At 42.7% G+C, this 26552-nt stretch overlaps 1 protein-coding gene across 1 annotated transcript in view; it reads left to right on the forward strand.

Annotated features, from left to right (window-relative positions):
• The first annotated feature begins 6794 nt into the window (after positions 1-6794).
• The window catches only part of TBC1D9 (TBC1 domain family member 9), an 89858-nt gene continuing 70100 nt past the window's right edge, over positions 6795-26552 (forward strand). The window contains exon 1 of the mRNA XM_060246721.1: positions 6795-7314. Within this exon, the coding sequence (XP_060102704.1) occupies positions 7188-7314 (127 nt within the window). The 5' untranslated portion in view covers positions 6795-7187. The remainder of the gene's footprint in view (positions 7315-26552) is intronic.

Genomic DNA, 26552 nt, shown 5'->3' on the forward strand with positions numbered 1-26552 from the left:
GTGGAGAAGCTTGCAATGCCCTGCCATTTCATGTTTTCCCAGGCTAAGAGCATTTTATTGTTTTAATTTCTGCTGTGATCCTTGTGCCTTTTCTTGATGTTTTATTTTTTTTTTAAATTGCATTGCAAGATCCCACTATTCCCCCACATTTCCATTTTAAACAAAATATTGCAAGAGTTTTAAGCATGTTTATATTTTAAGTTTAAAAAAGATATCTTTAATTGTGTTGGCCCGTGTCCTCTATAAAGTCTAAAAAAGGTAAAGGTAGTCCCCTGTGCAAGCACCAGTTGTTTTCGACTCTGGGGTGATGTTGCTTTCACAATGTTTTCACAGCAGAATTTTTACGGAGTGGTTTGCCATTGCCTTCCCCAGTCATCTAACTTTCCTTCCAGCATGCTGGGTACTCATTTTACCTACCTCAGAAGGTAGGGTAGGAAGGAAGGCTGAGTCAACCTGGAGCTGGCTACCTGAACCAGCTTCTGCTGAGATTGAACTCAGGTCGTGAGAAGAGGGCTCCAGAGCTTTACCACTCTGCGCTACAGCTACTCTGCTATCTGGCATTACATTTCAGGACACACATGACTCAGCCCTACAAAATACCATTTATGTCAGATCTGGCACTCCTAACAAACGAGTTTGACACCCCTCTTCTAATATATGTTGATTGTCTGTTATGAAAGGATTTCTCTTTAGATTTCTGTATTCACACTCTCATAGAGTTGCCAGTTCTGAGTTGCAGTCTGCAGCCTACAGAAAGCGGAGTTTGGGAAGGGATGGGACCTCATCAGGTACAATGTCACAGAGTCACATCTCCAAAATGGCCATGTTGGTGAATCAGAAAGCATGAACACATCAGAAAGCATGGACACATTTTGAAAGGGAAGAACTTTGCTGCAGAATTAACGCTGTGTGGTTTGTCATCTGGAAAACAATTGTAATTCTAGGAGACTTCCAAGCACCACCTGGAGGTGGGCAACCGTACTTTGGCAGATGTATCTATACAATATATTCTGTGATAAATAACTGGATAAACGACTACTTTCAGTGAAATCCTAAACAGTGATACCTCAGTCTAAGCCCATTTATTTCAGTGGGTTTGGACTGGAGCAACTCTGTGGTGTAATACTGATTCCTAGATGTTTATTGGCAGTCTGAACTCCCCCTTAGCTAAATTTGCTTTGGCAGCAAGCAATGCATTGCTTTGGATAAGGTGAGGTCAAGGCTTTCCTTAGGCTATGCTAATGAGAGGCCAAAACCCTGGGTGGGAGACTGATCCACTGATGGAACATCTGCATGCCTACAACATTCCTGTGTGCAAAAGCTGGGGGCTTATCTATGTAATTTTGTCAGCAAATGCAAGTCCTCTAATCTAATTACTATCAAGCAGCCAGGTGGGCTTGATTACCTTTCACTGACTTTGCCTGAATATCTCCTACCAGCCTGCCTCAAGCATTGCAGAAACCTCCACCCTGCCTTGATGCGATCACCTTTTATCTCAGTCAGAGCCCAGAAATCCATAATCCTTAGAACTTCCCCTGAAATCCTGCACCTTACAATTATTTGTTTAATCTTTTTTTGCGCTGGTTCCTATAACTATTCCTATATTCTTCTATCCAAACCTGTGCTATATCATTATCCCCATTTTGTGGCTTTATATTACCCAGCTGAGCATAGGGCTGCCAACCTCCAAGTGGGACCTGGAGATCGCCCAGAATTACAACTGAACCACAGACTACAAAGATCATTTCCGCTGGAGAAAATGACTGCTTTGGAGGGTGAACTCCATGCCATTATTCCCTGCCAAGTCCCCCCCCCCCTCTGCAGGCCCCACCCACAAATTTCCAGGAATTTTTCAGCCCAGAGCTGTTAGCCCTGTCTCTCACCCATTCCTCCTTGTGGCCTTCCCTGACACAGAATTTTCATTCAGCCAGAAGCCTGGTTCCCTTTCACTTTCTCTGATGTAACTCTTCATACATGTCATCCTTCTGAACACAACAGTTTCACTGTTCTTATGTTTGAGGACCTTTCCAATTCCTTTATCAACCTATTTTCCAAGCAAACTAAAACTTGTTTAGGAAAAGATCTTATTTTGCGGTTACTGTAGAAGAAAAGAGGTTGGTTTTTGTACCCCGCTTTTCTCTTCTTTAAGAAGCCTCAGAGCAGCTTACAATCTTCTGCCTTTCCATAAGCACCTTGTGACATAAGTGGGGCTGAGAGAGTTCTGAGAGAACTGGGACTGGCCCAAGGTCACTTAGCTCGCTTCAAGTTTGGTGTAGTTTGGTGTAGTGGTTAACTGTGTGGAATTTTATCTGGGAAAACTGGAGTTGATTCCCCACTCCTCCACTTGCACCTGTTGGAATGGCCTTGGGTTAGCCATAGCTCTGGCAGAGGTTGTCCTTTAAAGAGCAGCTGCTGTGAGAGCCCTCTCAGCCCCACCCACCTCACAGGGTGTCTGTAGTGGGGGGAGAAGATATGGGAGACTGTAAGCCGCTCTGAGTCTCTGATTCAAAGAGAAGGGCGGGGTATAAATCTGCAAACCTTCTTCTTCATGTGGAGGAGACTCAAACCTGATTCTCTAGGTTAGAGTCCGCCACTCTAAACCACAACACCACAGTGGCACTCTCAAGACCCTTGACCCACATGTTCTGCTCTCTTCCAACTGGCAAGTCTTTTCCAAGCTAGCTAGGCTGTAGCAGTGAAAAGAGCCCTGGTCACACTGGTCACAGTTATAGGTGAGTGTCCGAAACTCAAGTTAGATTGTCTACACATGTGGCAGCACCATCTTAAAGCCATTGTGTTAGTTAGCAATGTGGTCAATAATGTCTATATAAAACAATTTTTAAAAATATATAGTATTCGCTGGCATATCACACACTCCCTAGATTTATTACAGATATTTAAATTCTTATTAAAATAAGATAATGCTATTGATATATAAAAAGAGAGCCAGAGACTATGTATGCCCCAGAAAGCTAGCTGTTGTCTTCAGTGGATCCAGCTTCTTAACCTGTGCTTTCAACCTTTTTTTATATCAGTGATGGCCAATAGTAACTCTCCAGATGTTTTTCGTCTACAACTCCCAAAAGCCCCAGCCAGCATGGTTGATGGCTGGGGCTGATGGGAGTTGTAGGCAAAAAACATCTGGAGAGCTACCATTGGCCACCCCTATTTTATATCTTTGAGGTATCAGCACCATAAACATTTTTTTTAAAAAAATAACCTTTCCAGCCAGCAGCAGCTCCCCCAAATAGCAAGTTGAATAAAAAATACAACCTATTGTTTCGAGATATGTAAGATGGTAAAAACAGGGATTTCATTTGGTATAGAAATGTTAATTTATGTAGGGAACCTTTTTTCTCCAGTCTTTGTCCTTGGCTGGCCCACTCTTTTACATTACTATCTCCAGAAAATATCATAAAATGCTAATGCAGACTTAGATTCTTATATACAGAAAAAAGGACAAAGTGACACTGCCTAGAGATGCTTTTGCTAGACTAATTTTTTTGCATAGATTTTCCTCCAGTACTCCTGATAAGTATGTACATTGGGAACTAAATGATACTATAAATACGAACTATTCCTCTGATAGTGGCATGCATCCAACCATGCAGTTCTTCTGATAGAATGGCAGAGAAAGAAGTACTTTTCTCCCTTTCTCACAATACAAGAACTCAGCAGTTGAGTTACAACAGATAAAAGTAAGTATTTCTTCACCCAAAAGGTATTTAACATATGGAATGTTAATCTATGCATGCAGCTACATACATAGACAGTTTCAAGAGGGGATTAGATAAACATATGGAGCAGAGGTCTATCAGTGGCTATTAGCCACAGGGCATAGATTGAACTGTGTCTGGGACACGTGATGCTCCTTATTCTTGGTACTTGGGGGGGGGCATGGCAGCAGTGGGAGGGCTTCTTGTGTCCTGGCCCCACTGGACCTCCTGGGGATTTTTTTGGCCACTGTGTGACACAGAGCATTGGACTGGATGGGCCAATGGCCTGATCCAACAAGGCTTCTCTTATGTTCTATTGGCAGTTTTGTCTGTGAAAGAAGGTTGATTTCCACTGCTTCTTCATTCTCACTGCCAATCCCCACTTTGATCTCTTTGCTGCTCCTGTGTCTCCCCTGCTCTGTACCAAGCGGGGGAAGTAGCAAAGCCCCACTTTGTGAAGCAGCTACTGTATTTTCTCTCAAGATACATAGGGTGATTCCGCATTAGCCTTTGCTCCAGCCTCGGTGCTTTGTTTCTCCCGGGGCAGATGTTGGTTTCCACATCTCTTGAACACAACCACATAACTCCACGCCCATGATTCCACCCAGTTATTTCGTCATACTTCCTTAATTTTACTCCCTTTGAAAATTATCCAATATTTTCCTGAAATAAAGTAATTTTTTTAAACAAATCACGTTTCGCGTTACAATGCGAAAAATATATAATGATGTAATACGATTTTCTTTTACTGAATACATCCCTTGCTTTCACCTGCCCCCATTCTTTATGGTATTCCATGTGATTTTGATGTGTCATTGCATTGTGATTACTTTCTTCCACCCTCCGATTAAAATCACTCCTATTATAATTTTTTTTTTCAAATAAGATCGTTACAATGCAACTAAATAAAAAGCGATGTTACACAAACTACTTTAAAGATGCACAATTGCCACCTTTATCGATTCCCCCCCCCCATGGCCTCAAATGGAAATGGGAATTTGATTATGTTTATAGGTTTATATTTTTGAAAGGTTGGGGAAACTTTCTCCCTTAACCCCTCTGCATAAATCTTCCCCCCACACACACTCACACCTTCATGCATCTGTTTGTAATTTGTTATAGCTTTTAATGGAAAACTGTGTGCTTAACATTCAGTGTGTGTGGATAAAAATGGTGGATTGCCGACTCAGATTTCCCGGGGCCTAGATAATCTGCCAATGGCAGGGCAAAAGGAAAACACGTGACTTTGCCAGTATTATGCCTCTGGCATTACGTTGTAATGCAAACAAAGACAATCACGTTGTAACGCGAACACGCATGCATGTTAAAAAAAATGGGAAACGTATAAGGGAGGGGGAAATTGCTACGATTGTGGGGGAAACTCCGGGAGCAGTAGTAATGCGTAATCAGAACACACAGAACAGATTGGGAATTGAATCTGGGAGAAATCCTCTAGTGCGGAATCGGGAAATCACACCCACATAGAACAACCCCGGAGCGAAAGGGAAGCAAATGCCAAATGAGGAATCAGCCCTAGTCTACAACAGGGCCAATCAAATCATTTGCAGTTTCCCCTACATCAAACAGATTAGCACAAAAATCCAAAAGAGTTGTGCTCAACTGCATGTGCTAACTCTCCTTCACATTCAGAGTACTTGAAGAGAAAGAAAGCTATGGAAAACGTCTTGTACACATTTTTTTAAAATGCCGTGCCTCACATTTTCATGCCATATCTAGGATTGCCCAAATAAATGTTAAAATGAAACAAAAAAATATTGAACTAGGATACCTGATGGAGTAGGCAAAGGGAAGTAGGGTGTTCCACAAATCCGGTGCTACATTGCCCAGTTCTTAACAGTGGATTATAACACCCTAAAGACGTTATATTTAACATTGTCACAAAAGCTTTTGTGGCCTAGAGGTCACTTTATCAGGTGCATGAAGAGTTATCCTAAATTACCAAACAACGAAGTATGGAGAACATTTTCTTTTTTAAAAAAAAAAAAAAAGGTGAAAAGCCCACAAATGCAGCAATTCGGTAGCCAAATATATGCAAAATCTGACGCCCAGCTGTACACAATTCGTATATCTGCTGTGCTAATTTGATATACCTTGAACGGGAAAGAACCCACAGTCCTACCGCAACAGAATGTGCCCAGTCGCCAATTTTAGTTCAGCGACTGCAGTTAAATGAGACCTAGGCTTGCAGGCGGCACCGAGAGCCTCCGCGTGCTCTCCCAAGTGCGGCAAGCACCAGCCTCGGGGCACAAGACACAGAGGGGTGGAGCTTATGCAGACTAGCAGGAGAGCGAGGGCAGGTGGGTCGCGTGACTGGCTCCCGAGTATGCGGGAAGAGGGAAACAGCGACTAGGGATCGGGAGGCTGGTTGTTCTGGCGCTGGCCCCGCCCAATGGCAACCTGGCCCCGGGAGAGCTGGGTTGCGCGCGCGCGCGCGTCTGCTCGTAGCGCCAGAGGGCTGAGGAAGGCTTCTCTGCGGTTCTTGCCAGCCACACCACTAATGCAACGCGACCCTCCCCTTGCCCTCAGCTGCAGCGTGATCGGAGTCCGGCTCGCGCTGCTTGTTTTGTGCCCCATCCGGGGGGTTGCGGAGAGTCGCTTGTGCGGATGCCCGTCGCCTCCGCCGAGTAACGAGAGCTATTTCCTTAGGAGGCCTGGCTGCCGAAGGCTGGCAGCAGGAGCCCGCGCTTCGGCTTGGAGGGGTTGGGCAGGAGCTCGGGTGCCTAAGTCGTCCTGAGCCCGGCGCGCGGTGATTTGGAGAGTGGCCGGATTCATTGGGGAGGGGGACGTGTAGGCCGGCAGGGGCGTGCTCTCCGAGGCTTGGCGGTGCTTTGAGTAGCTCCAGTCCTGAGGTTGCAAGTTCCCAGAGAGATTAGCTGATCGCGGTTCTCAAGATCTGTTTCTCTGCCGATCCCATCGCATTGATAACGCGCGACCTTTTCCTTGTAAGCTCGAGTACGGGGCGGGGGGCGTTCTTGCTTTAAAGGGGGGTAGAGTGGCCCTTCCGCGCTCCGTGCCGGGTAGGATCGGCCCTTCGCTTTGGATTTCCCGTAGGGGGGTGTCTTCCTGCAGCCGGATCCTTCCAGGGGCTTGAATGCAGTGAGACGGCGCTGCTGCCGGCGGGAGGTGAGGTTGGGCGCGCCCAGCCGCCGCGGGTGCCGCTGATGCTGGCTGAGGTCACCGCTGTGCTCGTCGCCGCGTCCTCTGCCGGTTGTGCCTCGGCGGCTGGCTGCTTTTCTCCACCGCCGAACGCGGCTGATGAGGACTGAATAGCGGGAAGGGCGATGCTGCTGCTCTTTCTGCCCCCTTTCCCTTCCGATGCTTCTAGCTCTGGCCGGGGCTTGTGTCGGGGCTTAACTGGGTCTTGGGAGCAACCTCCCGGGCTGTGCATGATTTAAAGCGAAGAAAACCTCCAAGCGAGCCCGGTTGGGCTGCCTTTGTCTTGGCCGGAGGATGTGGGTGAACCCGGAGGAGGTGCTGCTGGCGAACGCCCTGTGGATCACCGAAAGGGCCAACCCCTACTTCATCTTGCAGAGAAGGAAGGGACACGGAGGAGATGGAGGCAGCGGCGGGCTGGCTGGTAAGGGCATGCGTGTGAATGTGGAGGAGAGAGGCTTGTGTGTCTTCTCCCTTGAGAGAGGCTTCTTTAAATGGCCAAACACTGCTGATTCTTCCTTTTTGGATGGTTATTCCTGTGCGTTTTTTATCTGACTGACATCTAATATCTTGGTGCAGGAGCTACCTTCGCCACAGTCACCGTTCACTTCAGATGTATTATTTGGGTGTACAATGGTGGCCTAGGCTTATTAGAGCTCAGAAGCTAAGCAGGGTTGGCCCTGGTCAGTATTTGCATGGGAGACCACCATGGAAGTCCAGTGTTGTTATGCATAGCCAAACCACCTCTGAGCATCTCTTGCCTTGAAAACCCTAGGGAGTTGCTTTGATGGCATTTTCCACCATCCATCACAGCGGCCACTCAGGCAGTAAAACCTGGTTAGTAGTCTGAATATGCCTTTGCCAGTTTATCTTGTGGATGGCTGCATAATCTGCATCTCAAGCTGGAAACAAGATTCTTTTCTTAAAAAAAAATCTCCATAAATATTATAGGAACATTCCAAAGGATAGAGTTCTATGAAAATTCTAGGAAGGTGCTGCTGGAAAGTTACATAGAGTTAAAATAATATTAATTATGCTTATGGAATTTGAATGCTCTGATCCTGTGCACACTTACTTGAAAGTAAGATGCACTGAACTTAGTGGGTCTTATTTCTGTGTATACAATATAGATTGGTATTTTGCAATCTTTCTCTAATTTTTCTTCAAAAGGGCTGTAAATGTTGGTCATTGTTTATCTTATTTTAAAGCTACCATACTGGGAATGAAAACATAGGACCTTGTTACTCACACAGTGAATGGGAACATAGACCTTCCAAGTCCAGTTCTTTATTAATTGGAGCACCCTGCTTCTTTCTCTCACCAAGATCAAATAAGTTCAACTATCTGGCTCATGTGAACTGGGATAATTTCCCAAGCATTAGTTTCTGTGGTTTACAGTAATAAATGAATGATGGAGCATTTTCCTCACTGAATTTTCAGTTCATTCTTTCAGTAGACCGCATGTGTCCATGGAATGGAGAACTGTTCGAAGTCCAAATGAAAACTGAAACGAACTTTACTAACTCAAATGCCAGGAACCTGTGTAACTTCTCACTTTTATGCTTGTTGATGATCAAAGAGATTAGCATAATTTGCCAAATATATTCTCGGAAAATGGCAAATCATCATTCATTTAGCAGGATTGTTGTTGCAGCAAAAATGATTTGAATGGCTGACACATATGGTGGCATAATCTTTGGTGGGATCTTGGTAATTTAACACCACATCAACAGAGTGATCCTATGCAGTCTTAGATCCATTCATTTCAGTGGCGTTATTCTGCATAGGACTTGCTCTGTCAATCTTTTATATTTTAAGATGCTCTTCATTGGTCTTATCCTAAACTTGACATCCCAGATTCATTGTTCCATGGAGATTTAATAGAATCATTACATGTTTACAGTAGTTGTGCTCATGCCTGTAAATACAGTTGCTCATCTAAGGCATTTGCTGCTTCCATGGTATCATGGAAGGAAGAAAAATCACATTTGGTTTTTTTCACGTCTATATGACTGTGGTTTATATGGATGTCCATTGTATAATTCAGTCTTGGTCATAGAACAGGAGCAAAGTTCTGATGGTATCTGCAAGTATTTAATGTTTGAGATTGCCCTAAAAGGATGAAAACCAGAGAGGAGGGGGGGACAGGTGATCTTGAAAGAATATTAATACATTTTGCAATACAATGTTATTAATTTCAGCCTTTTGAGGCAGCCTGTAAATGTATGTATATTTTGTTTCAAGTGTTTTGAAAAGGCTTGGGTTTTTTTTAAGGCTTTTTTTTTTTGTAGAGTTCTTCCTTTAAGGACTGGCATCTGCATTATGATTCCTTCACACAAAGTGACATTTCTGTTCTCGCCCCCCTTTAATCATTGTGGCTTGTCATTTGCATAATACTTCCCTTGGGCAATTACCAGCATGAAAAGTACAGAAATTAATCATAACCCCTTTTCAACTTCTGCTTCCCTCCCCTCATGCCCATTATCAGCATTGATCTTTCATAACTCAGACGGTTACGACGGAACTGCATAATAGCTTAAGATCCTTTTTTCTAATGTTTGATTCTGTAAAGCAGGGTTTTAACAAACATGGGTCATTGTAGACATGTCTGCTTCAAAAAGCTGTTTGAGGCCTTTCCAGATACATCTTGCAGAAAACATAAGATCCCCATTGAGAACAAGAGTTCCCTCAGATACGTAGAACATCCATAACTGAGCAGCGATTTAGTTTGGAGTTTCTAAGTCGAGCACCAGCCACTGACTCCGGCTAGATCTGTATAACAGTCCGTAACTTCACTATAACAGGATATTTATTGTGAAAAATTGTTTTGCCTGTGCAGGCATATGTGTGTGTGCCATTTTGATCCTTGACTGTCTGGGCAAATGATGTCAATTTACAAGCAAAAGCAGACCTAAAAGAAGACCCAGTTAGCCGGAGAAAGATTTTTGCCTTGGGATAGCCTATAGTACTTCAGTGAAACCGATCTTGCTGTCTGAAGGGCATAGTCATCTCATTTGCAGCTACGTGTAATTCCTAGTGTATGCCAACACTTAGATTAGCAGGAACCAAATCTAAATAGCAGAGCATGTACTTTTCATTTAAAAGATCCCAGATTGAGTCTCTTACATTCAAACTAAGGGGGATAACTGGTAACAAATAGGGCTGAAACTTCTTTGTCCATAGTATCCTCTGTCAATCAGTGCAGACAGTAGATCAGATTAGACCAATGGTCTGTTTCATGTATGTTTGTACCCAGTTTGCACTTAAATGCAGTCCTAAGCAAGAGTTAGTCAATTGATTTAGAAGGCTGCAACTTTGCTTAGGATTGCACTGTCAGCATGTAAGTAGAAACCTCTCATAATAATAATAATAATAATAATAATAATAATAAATTTTAATTTATATCCTGCCCTCCCTGCCGAAGCAGGCTCAGGGCGGCTTACAATGACATAGTACATTGTACCATGATACAACAATAAAATTCAAAGCAATTAAAATACAATTACATATAAACAACATCTAAAATTAATAGTTTAAAGTTACAATATAATATAAGATGGTGCTACAGTCTTGATATGCATAAACATAGTTTTTATGGTGATGGTGCAATGGTTCCACCTTAAAAGGCCAGCTGAAAGGACGGTTTTACAAGCCCAACGGAACTGATTAAGGCTCTGTAGGGCCCATACCACCTCTGGTAGCTGGTTCCACCATTGGGGTGCTGTTACTGAGAAGGCCCGCTCCCTTGTCGCTTTTAGTTTGGCCTCCTTTGGCCCAGGGATTTTCAGCAGATTTTGTGAGCTAGATCTCAGTACTCTCTGGGGAACATATGGGGAGAGACTGTCTCTAAGGTAGGCAGATCCTTGGCCATATAGGGTTTTAAAGGTAATAACCAGCACCTTGTAATGAACTCGGTACACAATTGGCAGCCAATGCAGTTCCCGCAGTGCAGGCCGTATATGTTCCCACCTAGGGAGTCCCATTAACAGCCTGGCTACCGTGTTCTGCACTAGCTGCAGTTTTCGAGTTTGGCACAGGGACAGCCCCATGTAGAGGGCATTACAGTAGTCTAACCTCGAGGTGACCATTGCATGTATCACTTTTGCCAGGTTGTCACGCTCCAGGAAGGGAGCCAACTGTCTCGCCCGCCTAAGATGAAAAAAGGCAGATTTAGCAGTGGCTGCTATCTGGGCTTCCATTGTCAGAGAAGACTCCAGTAGCACCCCCAAGCTCTTGACCCTGCGCACTGCTTCCAGTGGCGCACCATCAAAAGCCGGTAGGGGAATTTCCCCTCCCAGACCGCCACGGCCCAGGCAAAGGACCTCTGTCTTCGCTGGATTTAACTTCAACCCACTCAGCCTAAGCCAACCTGCCATGGCTTGAAGCGCCAGGTCCAGATTTTTAGGGACATCATCAGTACAGCCATCCATCAATAGATAGAACTGGGTGTCATCAGCATACTGGTGACAACCCAGCCCATATCTCCAGGCAATCTGGGCAAGGGGGCGCATAGAGATGTTAAACAACATCGGGGAGAGGACCGCTCCCTGAGGCACCCCACAATTAAGTAGGTGTCTCTGGGATAGTTCTCGCCCAATTGCTACCCTTTGTCCCTGACCCTCAAGGAAAGAGGAAAGCCACTGCAAGGCCAGCCCCTGAATCCCTGCGTCGGCGAGGCGGCAGATCAGCAACTGGTGATCGACCATATCGAATGCAGCCGATAGGTCTAACAGCAACAGTACCACCAAACCACCTCGATCCAGATGCTGCTGGAGATCATCCATGAGGGCGACAAGCACTGTCTCTGTCCCATGGCCCGGGCGGAAGCCGAACTGGAATGGATCTAAGGTGGAAGCATCATCCAGAAAACTCTGCAACTGCAACGAAACTGCCCACTCTATAATTTTGCCCAAGAAAGGCAAATTTGAGACCAGCCGGTAATGCGCCAATTCGGTCGGGTCTGATGTAGCCTTTTTCAAGAGAGGGCGGACCACAGCCTCTTTAAGGGGTGTTGGAAAAAGACCCTCCGAGAGGGATCTATTTATGATATCCTGTATAGGACATCTTAGCTCCCTCTGGCAAGCTTTAATTAGCCAGGAGGGACATGGGTCCAGATCACAAGTTGTTAGACGTACAGTAGAGAGCATTCTGTCAACTTCCTCCAAGCTGAGTGTGTCGAAGCGATCCAGAGTCAAACCGGAAGGCAGTCATGGAGCCTCGAGTTCACATACTGTATCTAATGTGGCGGGGAAGTCGTGGCGGAGCAACTTGACCTTGTCTGCAAAAAATTTCGCAAAAGCCTCACAGCCTATCTCTAATTCCTTATCATTTGGCCTGCCTTGTGGCAGTGTTGTGAGATTCCGAATTGTCCTAAACAATTGTGCCGGGCGCGAATTTGCAGATGCAATCTTAGCCGCAAAATATATTTTCTTTGTGGCTTTGACTGCCATCTCATAGGACCTCATAAACTCTCTATAAGATGTTCTAGTTGCTTCATCCCGAGTACGCTGCCATTGCCTCTCTAGCCGTCTGAGTCCTCATTTCCGCTGATGTAATTCCGGAGTATACCACGAGGCCAGCTTAATACGAGGTCGCAGAGGGCGTCGAGGTGCGGTCTCATCAACGGCTCTGGAGAGCCGTCCATGCCAGGCGTCAACCAGGTCGTTGAGAGAATCTTCAGGGGGCCAGGGATCCCATAGAGCCATTTGGAACCGTTCCAGGTCCATCTGACTCCGCGGGCGAGCCATAATGAGCTCATCGCCTAAATGGGTTTTGAGTGGAGCATCCACACGAGCCCTGAGGGCAAAGTGGTCCGACCATGGCACCGCTTCTGCAGTTATATCGTCCACCATAACCCCGGCCGCAAAGATCAAGTCTAACATGTGCCCTGCCTGGTGGGTGGGGGATGTAACAAACTGAGAGAGTCCTAGTGTCGCCATGGATGATACTAGGTATGTCTCCTGACTAGAGGCTGAGTCATCAGCATGGACATTGAAGTCACCCAAGATCACCAGCCTTGGGTACTCCAATGCCCAGCCTGTTGCACCTCGATCAGGGACGGTAAGGCATTGGCTGGTTTGAATAAAACTCTTCTTTAAGATATGGTCCATAAGCATAGAGTAGATTTTTTTTTAATGATGCTGTGAGTGCCTACTCATATTGTGTACTTACTTGTCTTGTGTACTTCAAATCATTATTCAGTCCTGTTGTTTTTCTTTGGATCTTGTAAGTGCTTTCAAGTAGCATCAGTAAGATTCCTGTGTTTTTTAGGGAAGTTCCCATTCAGATGCTTCAGGGAAGTGAGAGCCATTGCCAGAAAATGAATTGTTTTGTAAAAACAGGGTTTGTGGTGGCAGCTGGTTCATACCACCATGGAGCTGTCCATGGCAGCCTTGGTGTGTAACCTGACACAAACTAGACAGAGGGGACCTGCACAAGTATCTGCAATAGTTTATTTTTAAGTGAATTAGAAAACATAGTGGCAGCATTGAAAAGCATATACAAAGTTAGTATGTAAAAAAATAATTTATACAGTCATACATAATAAGAACAGATAGATAAATGACCATTGAGAGTTATACCCCAAACCAATCAGCCATGGCTTGTGCACAGATTTTCATACAGGTCTTCATAGTAACTGCATTATTTGTTTGTTTCTTGAGACTTTTCTCTCACCCTACCACCCAAGCGGGCTTAAGGTAGCTTATACATTATATAAATCACAATAACACTTCCATAAAAACATTAACAGCAGTAAATAATATATTCTAAAAACTGACAGATCTTTTTAAAATTCAAGTATTTGTTTTTCCCTGTTTTAATGGGAAATTTTTGCTTGGTTGGTAACATTTGTCTTAGTAGCATTTTGGAGATGGTACATCTTGAACTTGTGTAGGATTATTAGGTACACCAAGATTAAGGTTTGAGGATGCTGTAGTTTGTAATACCTTGAATGAAATTAACAATAACAGCAAATGATGTTCTCAGTTGCCAACATTTTAACTGCAGGATCAGAGTACATTTGAGAGAATTCAGCACTAGAAATCTAAAAGTCTTGAAATCATTACAATGGATGGATCAAATGAGTATCATGAGATCATACATTTTTAAAGACTCAAGCCAGTGTACTCTTGTTACTCCATTCCTTATCAGGGATTAATAATGGAATTATGGAATGCAAAAAGAATCTGTCACGTTTTTAAAGATTGTCAGGATAGTCTATGGAAAATTTGTCTTCATTGGATGCCAGACATGCCTGATACATTCTGGCTTTGTGTAAAGCTCACTTGCTGAAAAGGTCATCAGGTAACTTAATGCTGTATTTGCATTGTGAGGATTTTCCATTTCTCTGACATCACCATCATGAATGCAGAGGCATTCGCATTGGCAACACAGGACTTTTATGTGGACTTTTCTCCAGCGGTTACTGTTTCCCCTACATCCTCTCCCCTCCATGGCACCAGAGGGATTCTTTTTCAGCTTTGATTTTAAAAAGTAATTGCTGGATGTTCCGATGAACTAGTAGAACACTGTCTAAAAGCAGCTAACCCTAAATATGTATTCTTTTTTATGCCCTGCATTTCTCCCAAATGGGGACCCAGAGCAGCCTACATGGTTCTGCTCTCTTCCATGATATGTTCACAATGACCTTAAAGCATAGGTCAGGCTGAGAGAATGTGACTGGCTCAAGCTTCCATGACAGAATGGGGATTCAAACTTGGGCCTCCTGGTTCCTAGTCCAACACTCTGCCTATGACATAATGAGATCTTTCTCATTAAAGGAACTTAGGTATGAGGGATTGGTTTGAGGCAGGGGAATTAAAAAAAAATTTCTTGACCCATTTGGTATTTTGGGAGTAACCAGGGCTTTTTTTTAAAGTAGGACTGCAGTTCCAGCTGGCTTGGTGTCAGAGGGTGTGGCCTAATATGCAAATGAGTTCCTGCTGGGCATTTTCTTTAAAAAAGTCCTGGAAGAAACTGATGCTAGAGTATGCTGAAGCTCGATAATAATCTTGGATGGGAGGGAACTGGAAGACACATATGAGCAGATATAAATATCATTACAGTAACTGTGTTTTAATTTTATCCTAATTATTCAACAAAGATTATGCTGCAGGCCACCATTATGGTTGTCATGAGTAATTAGCTACTTCTGATGCTTCCTACTTTGTTGCAAATTAAAATAAACTTCAGATATTAAAACAGGACCTGTTAGTCTTTTACATTTTTACATAGTAGTTTTGTGTGCAGAGTGACTATATGGTTGTTACTAATCCAAATAATGTTGTTTTCTCATGACATATGCTGTCATCTTTATTCTAAATGCATTATTATTAGGGCTATGTTTATGCATTTTTTGTTCTTTGTGTGGCTTATGCCACATGCAAGGAGTAGTAGAGCATGTAGGTGGAGGAGGCAAGCAGGTTAAGAGTTGTCCTAGAAATATTACAGCAGTTCCATACATGGAATTCTTCCTCCTTTTCCCTTTCACATTATCTGGCCTGGAATTCTAGGCTGCCATATTCAATGTTTGTGAATTTTTCAACCTTTATTCTCTATCCGCTTCGCTGCATAAATATTTTATTTTTAACATTAAAAAAAATCACTCCATGGCTCAAAATGGCCCTCAGTATATTCCTGTCAAAGTTTGTTGATGATAGATTCATGAAGCATAACATTCTGTGTCAGTCAGGTCTCATGATGATGTTTCCCAAGATATATGGAAAAAAACAAACAAGTGAGCCACATGAACTGCCTTTTGAAGTAAAGGGAAGTGATGACTCATAATAAAGGAGCCAGAATTACTTCATCATTACCTGTTTGTTTGTTCCTTGGCTCACTGAAGCAGCATAGTAAATGAACTATGAACCAGCCCATTTCCAGTTCAGATCTAAGCCAAGCTGAGGAACCTTTAGACACACTACTCTATACCACAGCTGCCTCCATCAATAATATATGGTGAAAATGCCTGTCTCTCTTATGGAATGTTGTTACAGATTGAAAATCTTTGTGAATGTTGTATGTTTGGACTAGAGAAGTCGATACTGACTAGGTAGAGAGCCAGTTAGGTGTAGTAGTTAAGTGTGTTGACTCTTATCTGGGAGAAGAGGGTTTGATTCTCCACTACTTCACTTGAAGCTGCTGGAATGGCCTTGGGTCAGCCATAACTCTTGCAGAGTTGTCCTTGAAAGGGCAACTTCTGTGAGAGCTCTCTCAGTCCCACCCACATCACAAGGTCTATGTTGTGAGGGAGGAAGGTAAAGGAGATTGTGAGCCACTAAGATTCGGAGTGGAGGGCAGGATGTAAATCCAATTTCTTCTTATGTGACTGCTACAAAAAGACAGCAGCTGATTCACAAATGGCTGAATAGACTCAACCATCTCAGATTGGAGGTTAAGTATTACAGAGAATCACATTTAAAGAAGGGTGCTGTATGTTAAAGGCTCCCTTCAAATAGAGAATTAGCAGAGAAAACAGAGTAGCTGTTGTGCTAGTTTTCTGCTTGCGTGGGTTTTTTTAGATGAAGTAGTATTCAGAGCTGGTGTCTGTTCTACCACTTTTGTTTTTCACTACTTCCTCTTATTCTGCTGTATATGCAAGCAAGGTATGAGTGTACTGTTGTATATTGAACTCTGTCTTGCCCGAGCTTGAGTCTTCAGCTAGGCTCCTAAAAACCCTAAGCTTTGCCCAATCAGGAAAGAGACTGCTTTGGAGGGAATTGTCCTGATTGGGCTTTAAACGGATATTCAGCTTGGCTGACTTTTGGAATACTTGTAACTTTGTATATAGTTAATAAAAGCTGATTGGCTGGAGGCAATGTCAGGAGTGTATATAAGTGGGGATATTGTTGTATTGTTCTTTGTGTGTTTTGAGAGCTGAATAAATCACTTACTGTTTTCGAAGAAGAAATGTTCCGGCCTCAGTTTATAATATGTACATTTTCCTCCATAACCTCTTCTAGAACTGGGGTGTCAAACTCATTTGTTATGAGGGCCAAATCTGACATAAATGAGACCTTGATGGGTCGGGGTGTGTCGCGCCATGTATGTACCTATTTAAAATTAGGTAGCAGAGATATAAATTTTATTAAGGACACAGACGAACACAATTAAATATTTTTTAAAGGAAAAAAACATAAAAATTAGCACTCATTGGTCTTAAAGGTGCTTTCTTGGTATTTCTCCCATGGAATCCAGGGAACAGGACAAAGGAAGCTCTTTCTCTCTCCTTCCACCCCCAGGGGACCAGGAGGGGGAGGAGCCTCAGTCAGTGGAGAAAATAGAGGTTTTGCTGTATCGCTCCTGTACGATTGAGCAAGCCTTGCAAAGCAAGCTGCGATTCAGAAGGAAGCAAGAGAGCGGGAGAAGGAAGCAGGCAAGACTCAGTTTCTCAGGGTCCTGATAGGAGCCCTCCAGGGACCTGATTTACCCCCTGGGCTGCATGTTTGACACCCTCATGTCATGACATCCCAACATTTTGTGTCACCTTGCTCCCTTTCATTGATGTGGTGCAGGGTTAGGGAACAGCAGACTGTTGTGAAAGCATCAAAGTAAATTCTTATAGATATTATAGAAGGAAACTATGTTCAGTTTCCATATTTTGTTATCATATTTCTTTTTAATTTTAGAATCCCATCCATTTCTTTGCTTGGCTGTGAAATCTTGGAAGGTCATGTACACTAAAAAGAATAGCTATTGATGATTTTGGAAAAACTTTGAGACTTTGAAGATCTTGGGGTACTTAAGGAGCAAGCCTAAGCATATTTACCGAGAAACAAGTCCCATTTTATTCAATAGGGCTTACTCCAAAGAAATATTCTTAGGATTGCTCCTTAGTCACTTCAGGTAGATGTAATACATTGATGAGTTTAGTATTGTGTCAAGAACTAATTTCTGAAAACAAAATTGTACACAAAGGCAAAAATCAAACATTCATGAGCACCACAGGATTTAGTAACATGCTTATCAATTATGACCTGGCATCCAAAGATTTATGCAAATATAGTTGATTATGTGCAAATAAAATATGCAGATTGTATTCAGCTTTTCTGTTTTAAGTGTGCTCCCAAAATAACCGCAATTGCTGAACAAAATTGCCAGGCCTGCTATTGTACAATTCCAGTAAGAAGTCCATATCATTCTGAATATGGTACATGAAGGATTTTTATTTGACTGTTTTACTAACTGGAGATTCCTGTTATAACAGAACAAATTTTAATGCATGCAAAATTGCAGTTTTCAGTGCACAGACAACCAAATCTTTATGTCTGAAGAATTTGCCCTAAATCAACCTGTTTGATTTTAAGATAGCCTCTACATTATCTGGAACAGCAGATAATTCTGTAGACATATAATGCAATTGATAAGTAAAGAACCTGGTATTTAAATTTTTCTCTTGACAGATGTCATATCTGTAAAAATGGAAATTCAGGGAAACAACTTCGCTGATTAGAGGTTGGATTTTATGACTTTGTAAGCAGGACCACTTGAGAGCACTTAAGATTGTGTAAGCAAATAAAATTTACAAAGTTCCTCAATCATGCTTCAAATAACTGTACATGTTTCTGAAATCCATTGGCTAAATGAATAATCCTCTTCTTTCTCTAGCTACATTCATAACTTTTCATCTGGGAAAAGCCTTTATTAAGGACATTTCCCCTAGCAAGTAGAAAGATCTTACTTAACAGGTGACCAGAACTTGGCAATTATGCATCAGCTATTTGCAATTACAGTAGTGTTAAGGTTGGTACTTCACCAGCGTTTTCAGACAGAGGCTTTCTCTGGCAGTTATAATGCTGAAATTTGTAATGTGTGGGTAAACCTGTACTGGAAAAAAGGTTTGGGGTCTAGGTCTGATTAGTAGACTGCAAATACTCAGATAGGTATTTGGCCAGACCAGACTAGCAGATACCTGATGTGTACATAGGCTTATATTAATTTGAATGTTTAGTAAAGGCTCATGGGGCATGCTTTTGAAAGGGCCACCATAACTGGGACTAGCTAGCTGAAAGGGCAAGGAATTATTATTGAGATGCATTTGAAGGTAGTGCTCTCTGAAAGGCAAAGCCAGTTTGCAGGTTTTGGATCCAAAAAGAACACAGATCTGAAACTGCTAGTTTGGCAGAACTAAACACTGTTGCCTGGGAGGGCAGCACTGGCTAGGAAGAATTGAAGAAGCTGGGAAGAGCAAGGAGCAGGAATTGCTGACAGCTAAACTCTTCATTGATTGCCTAAGGTGAACACCCTAGTACAGAGCTGCCCCATTGCATCTTGCCAGGAGGAAAGGGGAGCATCTTCACAAGAAGAAGATTTATACCCCACCCTTCTCTCTGAATCAGAGACTCAGAGCGGCTTACAATCTCCTATATCTTCTCCCCCCACAACAGACACTTTGTGTGCCAGTGGGATTAAAGTTTTGAGCTACTGTATAAGTTAGTTTGCTCTGGTGTTATTTTTCCTGAGCTAAGACAAAAATGTGTGAGCTGGAGGCTAAAGAACTGCAAGCTAGCTCACACTAACTCAGCTTAGAGGGAACACTGCCTGTGAGGTGGGTGGGGCTGAGAGGGCTCTCACAGCAGCTGCCCTTTCAAGGACAACTCCTGCAATAGCTATGGCTGACCCAAGGCCATGCTAGCAGGTGCAAGTGGAGGAGTGGGGAATCAAACCCAGTTCTCTTAGATAAGAGCCCACACACTTAACCACTACACCAAACAAAGAAGAGTTCCTGCTGTTGCAAGAAGGCCTACTGGATATCTGGGACTTAGTTTCAAGCGTAGCCTCTGGATGAACCCACAGTACTGTCTGTGCCTTCTACAAAGCGAATTGTGATAGAACTCTGCTCTGGGGACACTGGTTAATGAACCAGTATTGATAGCTTTAGGAATGTTTTTCACAGTTGTGTTCTGCTATATTTAAATAAATTGGATTTACATTCTGAATTTGTGAATGTTACTTTTGAATTTGAACCGGAACCTTGGGACTCAGGGGGTTATGTATGCCTACAAGTTAGGTGCCCATTTCCTGATTATTACAAATTCAGCTGTACTAACAGAAGTGCAACTGGGGAAAACTGCAGTTGCTTAATGGTAGATTTCAGTTTCCAAGCTTAAAATCACCAAGATAATGGGCACCATTATAAGGGTGCTTTCCAGTTTATGATACCTTGGTAGGGAAATGAAATATTTGGATTACCCTTAGTTGCTCCTTGACATACTTTACCTCTTTGCTGAAGTCCATCTAAGCTTCAGTGTCTCATTGCTTGATCAATGCATGGGTGTTGTTTCTCTGTGTTGCAGTGCAGTCCAGTGCAGAGTTAGAGTAGTCTGTGCCTATTGATTTCAGGGGGCATAGACTGGAGTGCTTTTACATAGGATTGTACCATTTAGTCATCATCAGGCACCTCTTCCATTGTTGCTGATTCAAGACTTTCTAAATTGATTGCACCATGGCTTTAGATATCTAAGCAGAAGACAGTGCACTTCTGCTCTCTCTCTGAGTTCTGCATCAACAAACACTGTACGTTTCTCAAAGACAGGGCAGACAAATTATTTTCATGTTTTTATTGTTATGTACCAAGATCAGATTACAACCACAAGAGCTAGAGAAATACTTTTTGCAATGAAATCTGATATTCACTGAATTCTAAGCAAGTGTATTGAGTGCTTGGGACTTGCTTGCAGATCACATGATGCAAAACGTTAGGATAATCTCTGGGTATGTAGTGGAGTCATGAGTTTAGTGATCTTGCAGATTCAGAATCACTTACTGAGCTTTAGCTTCTTAGCTACTTCTGTCATTAACAAAATGTCCACAATTATGATTTTACAGGGTGTATAGAGGGATAGAGCAGGGTGGACAGAAATTGTCATTAACCAGTTGCCCTTGACTAGTAGGCATCAGGAAAAACGGTAGGGGAACTAGTGACCACTACTTTGACTAGTGCTCTCTACCTGCTTAGCCAAGGCATTCTGTTTGGAATCCCTTTACTACTGTGGGAGCTGAATAGGTGTAGGTGTGTGCTGCTTGGGGGCAAAGAGGGTCCCTGCCTAGTGGCTGTTTTGCAAGTCAAGGCCCATGCAGCTTGAATGACCTTTATCAGCTGCCACCAGCAATGCTGTTCTGCTCTAACTAAAATCTCCTGCTGAGAAAAAAACAGAATTTGGTTTAACTTTTAGCCTGGGAGCAAGTAGCCAAGACAATAAAAGCCAGTGGGAAAACTGCTAGGTGATGTGAAAGCCAGGGTTACTCCATCACATTTTGCCATGTGCACTGCCACCATCTTTGCAACTCCTTTCGGCTGGGAAGACAGTTCCATCCGGCTTAGTGATCTTCCAGATTCAGGGCTACTTACTGAGTTGACTTGGAGAGGAGTTTCATAGTTGGGCCTGGCTTGCTCTTGCCTTCTGGCCCTTAGCCAAGTAGGAACTGAAGCTTGAGAAGCATTTGTCATCAAGCCAAGGCATTTTATGCACCAGGCTGCCCATTTGTGATGGCCAGAAGGAGAAAGACTTTGTTTGTTGCTCTGGGCAATGTTGCTGAGACCTGGGGAGGAAGTAGGATTGAAACTGAGACTCAAGACTTTTCAGCCGGGAAGTAGCAAAGAGGAGACATATACTGATGAGATATGAGCAAGATATCTCCCAGTGCAAGGCAGAGCAACTGATTTAGTATCTGAGCTTTCTGATTCCTTTATTGCATTTAACGGCAGCCATGGGGAAATTATCCAAAGTGTGTGAGCCTGCCCTTCATGTAAAATGGTTGAAAGTCTATTTTTAAATAAAACCAGACCATGGAGGCAAGCTGTCTCTGTTCTGTTGTTTGGAGCATATTTTCTCCTGGCTATGGAGCTGGAAGTCAGCCAGGCTGCAATGAAAATACTGGAATCAATGAAGCACGGCAAGGTGTTTTGGAGGAGCAGGGCTTTACTTCCATCTTCTGTGTACTCTATTTTTTGTAACAAAACAAAACTACACTTTTCTCTCCTATCCATCCTTGAATATGCCAGGAAAAGAGGGGAAAGCTCACTCATAGAATCATAGAGTTGGAAGGGACCTCCAGGGTCATCTAGTCCAACCCCGTGCACAATGCAGGAAACTGACAAACATCTCCCCCTAAATTCACAGGATCTTCATCACTGTCAGATGGCCATCTAGCCTCTGTTTAAAAACCTCCAAGGAAGAAAAGCCCACCACCTCCCGAGGAAGCCTGTTCTACTGAGGAATCGCTCTAACGGTCAGGAAGTTCTTCCTAATGTTGAGCCAGAAACTCTTCTGACTTAATTTCAACCCATTGGTTCTGGCCCTACCTTCTGGGGCCACAGAAAACAATTCCACACCATCCTCTATATGACAGCCCTTCAAGTACTTGAAGATGGTGATCATATCACCTCTCAGCTGCCTCCTCTCCAGGCTAAACATCCCCAGCTCCTTTGATCTTTCCTCATACGACTTGGTCTCCAGTCCCCTCACCATCTTTATTGCCCTCCTCTGGACCTGTTCCAGCTTGTCTATATCCTTAAAATGTGGTGCCCAAATCTGAACACAATACTCTGGGTGAGGTCTTACTAGAGCAGAGTAAAGCGATACCATCACATCATGTGATCTTCTGTTGATACAGCCCAAAATTACATTTGCCTTTTTAGCCACTGCATCACATTGTTGACTTATGTTCAGCGTATGATCCGCTAAGACCCCTAGATCCTTATCGCACATACTACTGCTATGACAGGTCTCCCCCATTTTTCCTGTTAAAATTCCCTGTTAAAATTCATTTTATTGATTTTAGCCCAGTTTTCCAGCCTGTCAAGGTCACCCTGTATCCTGTTTCTGTCTTCTACTGTATTTGTAACCCCTCCCAATTTAGTATCATTGGCAAATTTAATAAGCATTCCTTCTAATCCTTCATTCAAACCATTTATAAAGCTGTTGAACAAAACAGATCCCAGGACAGATCCTTGAGGCACTCCACTTGTCACTCCTCTCCAAGAGGATGAGGAACCTTTCACAAGCACTTTTTGGGTGTGATCTGTCAACCAGTTACAGATCCACCAATGGTAACAGGATCCAAACCACATTTTACCAACTTGTCAACAAGGATAGTATGTGGAACCTTATCAAAAGCCTTATTGAAATCAAGATAAACGATGTCTACAGCATCCCCCTGATCCAGCAAGGTAGTCACTTTCTCAAAAAAAAAAAAAAGGGATCAGGTTAGTCTGACATGGCTTGTTCTTGAGAGAGCCATGCTGGCTCTTAGTAATCACATCCATTCTTTCTAAATGTTCCAGGACTGACTGTTTGATGATGCGTTCTAAAACTTTTCCTGGTATCGATGTCAAGTAGTTATCCGGATCGTCTTTTTTCCCCTTCTTGAAGATGGGGAGAACATTCACCCGCCTCCAACCTCTCCTGTTCTCCCAAGAATTCTCAAAAATAATAGCCAGAGGCTCAGAAATTACATCTGCAAGCTCTTTTAGAATCCTTGGATGCAGTTCATTTGGCCCTGAGGACTTAATTTCATTTAAAGAAACTGTGTTTTTATGTACTATCCCTATGCTGATCCTAGGTTGGAAATTCATACCCTCCTTATATGTTCTGTTTTTGCCATGTTGAGCACTATTTTCCTCAAAAGAGAAGACTGAAGAAAAGTAGAAATTGAGCAGTTCCGCCCTCTCTTCATTACCTGTTACAATTTCACTTTCTTGCCCTCTCAATGGGCCTACCATGTCCTTGCTCTTTTTCTTACTCTGAACATAAGAAAAGAACCCTTTTTTGTTGTGTTTAGCATTTTTGGCCAGCCTAAGCTCATACTGAGCTTTAGCTTTCCTTTCTCTACAAGCACTGGTAATTTGTTTATATTCATCCTTGGTTATAAGGCCCTCCTTCCAATTCCTAAAGGAGTCTTTTTTATTTCTCAAGTCTTTAGAGAGTTGTTTATGGAGCCAACTCGTCGTCTTTAGGCTTTTTCCATTTTTTCTTCTCATAGGCATAATCTGTGATTGCGTGTTCAGTATTTCACTTCTAAGAAACTCCCACCCCTCCTGAAACCCCTTCTTCCTAAGTATTCCTGACCATGGGATTTTACCCAGCATAATTCTAAGTTTATCAAAGTTTGCCTTTCTGAAGTCTAACCTATAAGTCTGACTGCATATAGCTTTTCCCTTCCCTAAGACTGTAAATTCCAAAATCACATGGTCACTACTTCCCAGGGTGCCCACTATTTCCACTTCTTCAATCAATTCTTCCTTGTTTGTGAAGGAAAAGGAAGTTGTCAGCAAGATGTCAGGAATCTATTTGACTTTTCATTTTTAGCAGGGTTGGACTTCCAACAAATGTCTGGGTAATTGAAATCACTGTATCCCTTTTCTTGGAGAACTTTGCAATCTGTTGTAGGAGTATCTCATCCAAGTCCTCTGCCTGGCTTGGTGGTCTATAGCAGACCCCCACAATGATATCACTGTTATTTCTTACTCCTTTTATTTTTACCCAGAGACGCTGAACGGAGCTGCCATGCTCAGACTCGCATATTTCCTCACAAGTATATACCTTCTTCATATATACTGCTACGCCTCTGCCCTTTCTCATTTGCCTGTTCCTTTTAAATAAGTTGTAACCCTGAATCCTAATATTTCAGTTGTGAGTGTCGTCCCACCAAGTTTCAGTAAGGCCTATTATAGTCTCCTTCCTGTATTAGGACTTCCAGTTCCTCTTGTTTGTTTCCTCTTGTCTCTGTGCATTAGTATAGAGACATCGGAATCCACGTTTTGTGCATCCCAAGGGTTTAGTTTCATATAGCATCAAGTATAATTTTGGGTAGCCCAAAGTTTGTTATGGGGTAAAGAAGACATGCAGCTACCCAGTTCCATATCTGGTACATTTTATCTGTACAATAAGATTTCTGGGGGGCACCTGACTTTGAATATCTTCACCCAGGCTTTTTGCTAGGGAACGTTCTGTGTCCCTTTTAAGGCACAGTCTCTAGAGCCTGGGATAACATGATTTAGGGTGACTTAAATTTGTTTCAAGGTAAAACTGCTTCTCAGTTTTTTAATTTTAATTTCATCTTGAGGGCACCCTGTTTTACAGCCGTTAGTATTAAGATCAGACTTTAGACCAGGTAATACCATAGTTTTCCTTTCAGAGCTGAGACCCTGGATGATCAATTTGGTCTAGTCTAAAGCACATTGCTTCAAGTATCATCAATATTTGTGGTTGGATTTGCAAATAAGAAACTAGGAGCTGTGAGTAAAGAATTGGGAACCAACTTTAGTCTTGTGCCAAGAGGAAAGAATTATGTTGCTATGGACTTCTCTTATCTCCAGAAGCTTGGATGAGACAGACCACAAGCCCCAAGGAAACCAGACTCTGAGTCTGGCTTTAAAATCTTGTCTTCCTGACAAACCTCAGTACTTTTTTTTTTTAATGAGAGCATTACTTTGACCCTTTAAAAACATTAGAAATTATTTTAGACATATTGACAGCTTTGCATTTTTCAGATGCCACTGTTTACTGAATTGTGAGTATGAAGTGGCACCTTCAGCTTTTAACAAAATAGGATTTTCAACAAAATGTAGTAACAAAATCATGTGATGTTATTAAAAATGATACTGAAATTTAAGCTTCCATTATAACAGAAGCTGGCTTCCTTTTAACAAAATATGGATAATACTGGTTTATATGTCAGGTCTTCTGAGAGTACCTGTAGCAATCCTTTGCAGACTGATTTGAGGATAAGGTTTGGCGAGATCAATCAGTATGGCTGCTGACTTGTAAGAAGTAATTGTCACTGGCTGCAGCCTTAAACTTTAATTTTGTGGCTGGCTGTGCTCTGAACTGCTTTCTATGACTGACAGAGCGGATGGACCCTGGGATTCTAGTTTTTTAAAAACCCTAAAAATTACACTAGGTGACAGATGACTGAGACTGCTTACCTGCTTCCAGAACGATAGCTGATCCCCAGACAACAGACGTCAGTTCTCCTGGAGAAAATGACTGTTTTGGAGGGTGAAGTATGTGCATTATTCTCCTCAGGCATCATCCCTGATACCTCCAGGGATTTCTAAACCTGGAGTTGGCAGGCATAGTTACCAGACCATTTAGCAGGTGATCTAGTTATCCTCTCCCCCCACCCCCACTTCTTGAGGACAATTCAGAGAGGGTGGCTGTTCAGGAAATGTAGCCCTAGAAACTGGATCTTTGATGTTGAAGAAACATTGTTAACCAAACATGTACAATGACTGTATTTTATTACTAAAACCAGTCGCTTGATGGTTGCCACAAGGGCTTGACTGTTAATGAATAAATCTTACCTTTTGGAATTTGGTTGATATAGCGCTCATGTGACTGTTGTATGCTAGCATGTAGTGTCTCTGTTATGTTGTTACCCAAAGTGACAGTGATGTCCTCATTGTTAAAGCTCATAGGCTGTTGCATAGAATCGTGCTAGTCTAGGTGATAGATATAATCCAATGTAATTATTAGAATGAGTTATTCATTGAATCATTTAATGAGTTATTCATTGGGTTGGGTTTTGGGTTTTTTGCACAGTGCTATCAATGTGCATGCTCTGTTTACCTGATACAATGAAATGTATCTTTGTCTTGAGAACCTTAAGAGAACAGCCTCAAATTTATCATAAATGATATCACAAAGCAAGGAGAAGAAT

The sequence above is a fragment of the Heteronotia binoei genome, chromosome 9, assembly GCF_032191835.1.
Source record: "Heteronotia binoei isolate CCM8104 ecotype False Entrance Well chromosome 9, APGP_CSIRO_Hbin_v1, whole genome shotgun sequence".
NCBI classification, from domain to species: domain Eukaryota; kingdom Metazoa; phylum Chordata; class Lepidosauria; order Squamata; family Gekkonidae; genus Heteronotia; species Heteronotia binoei.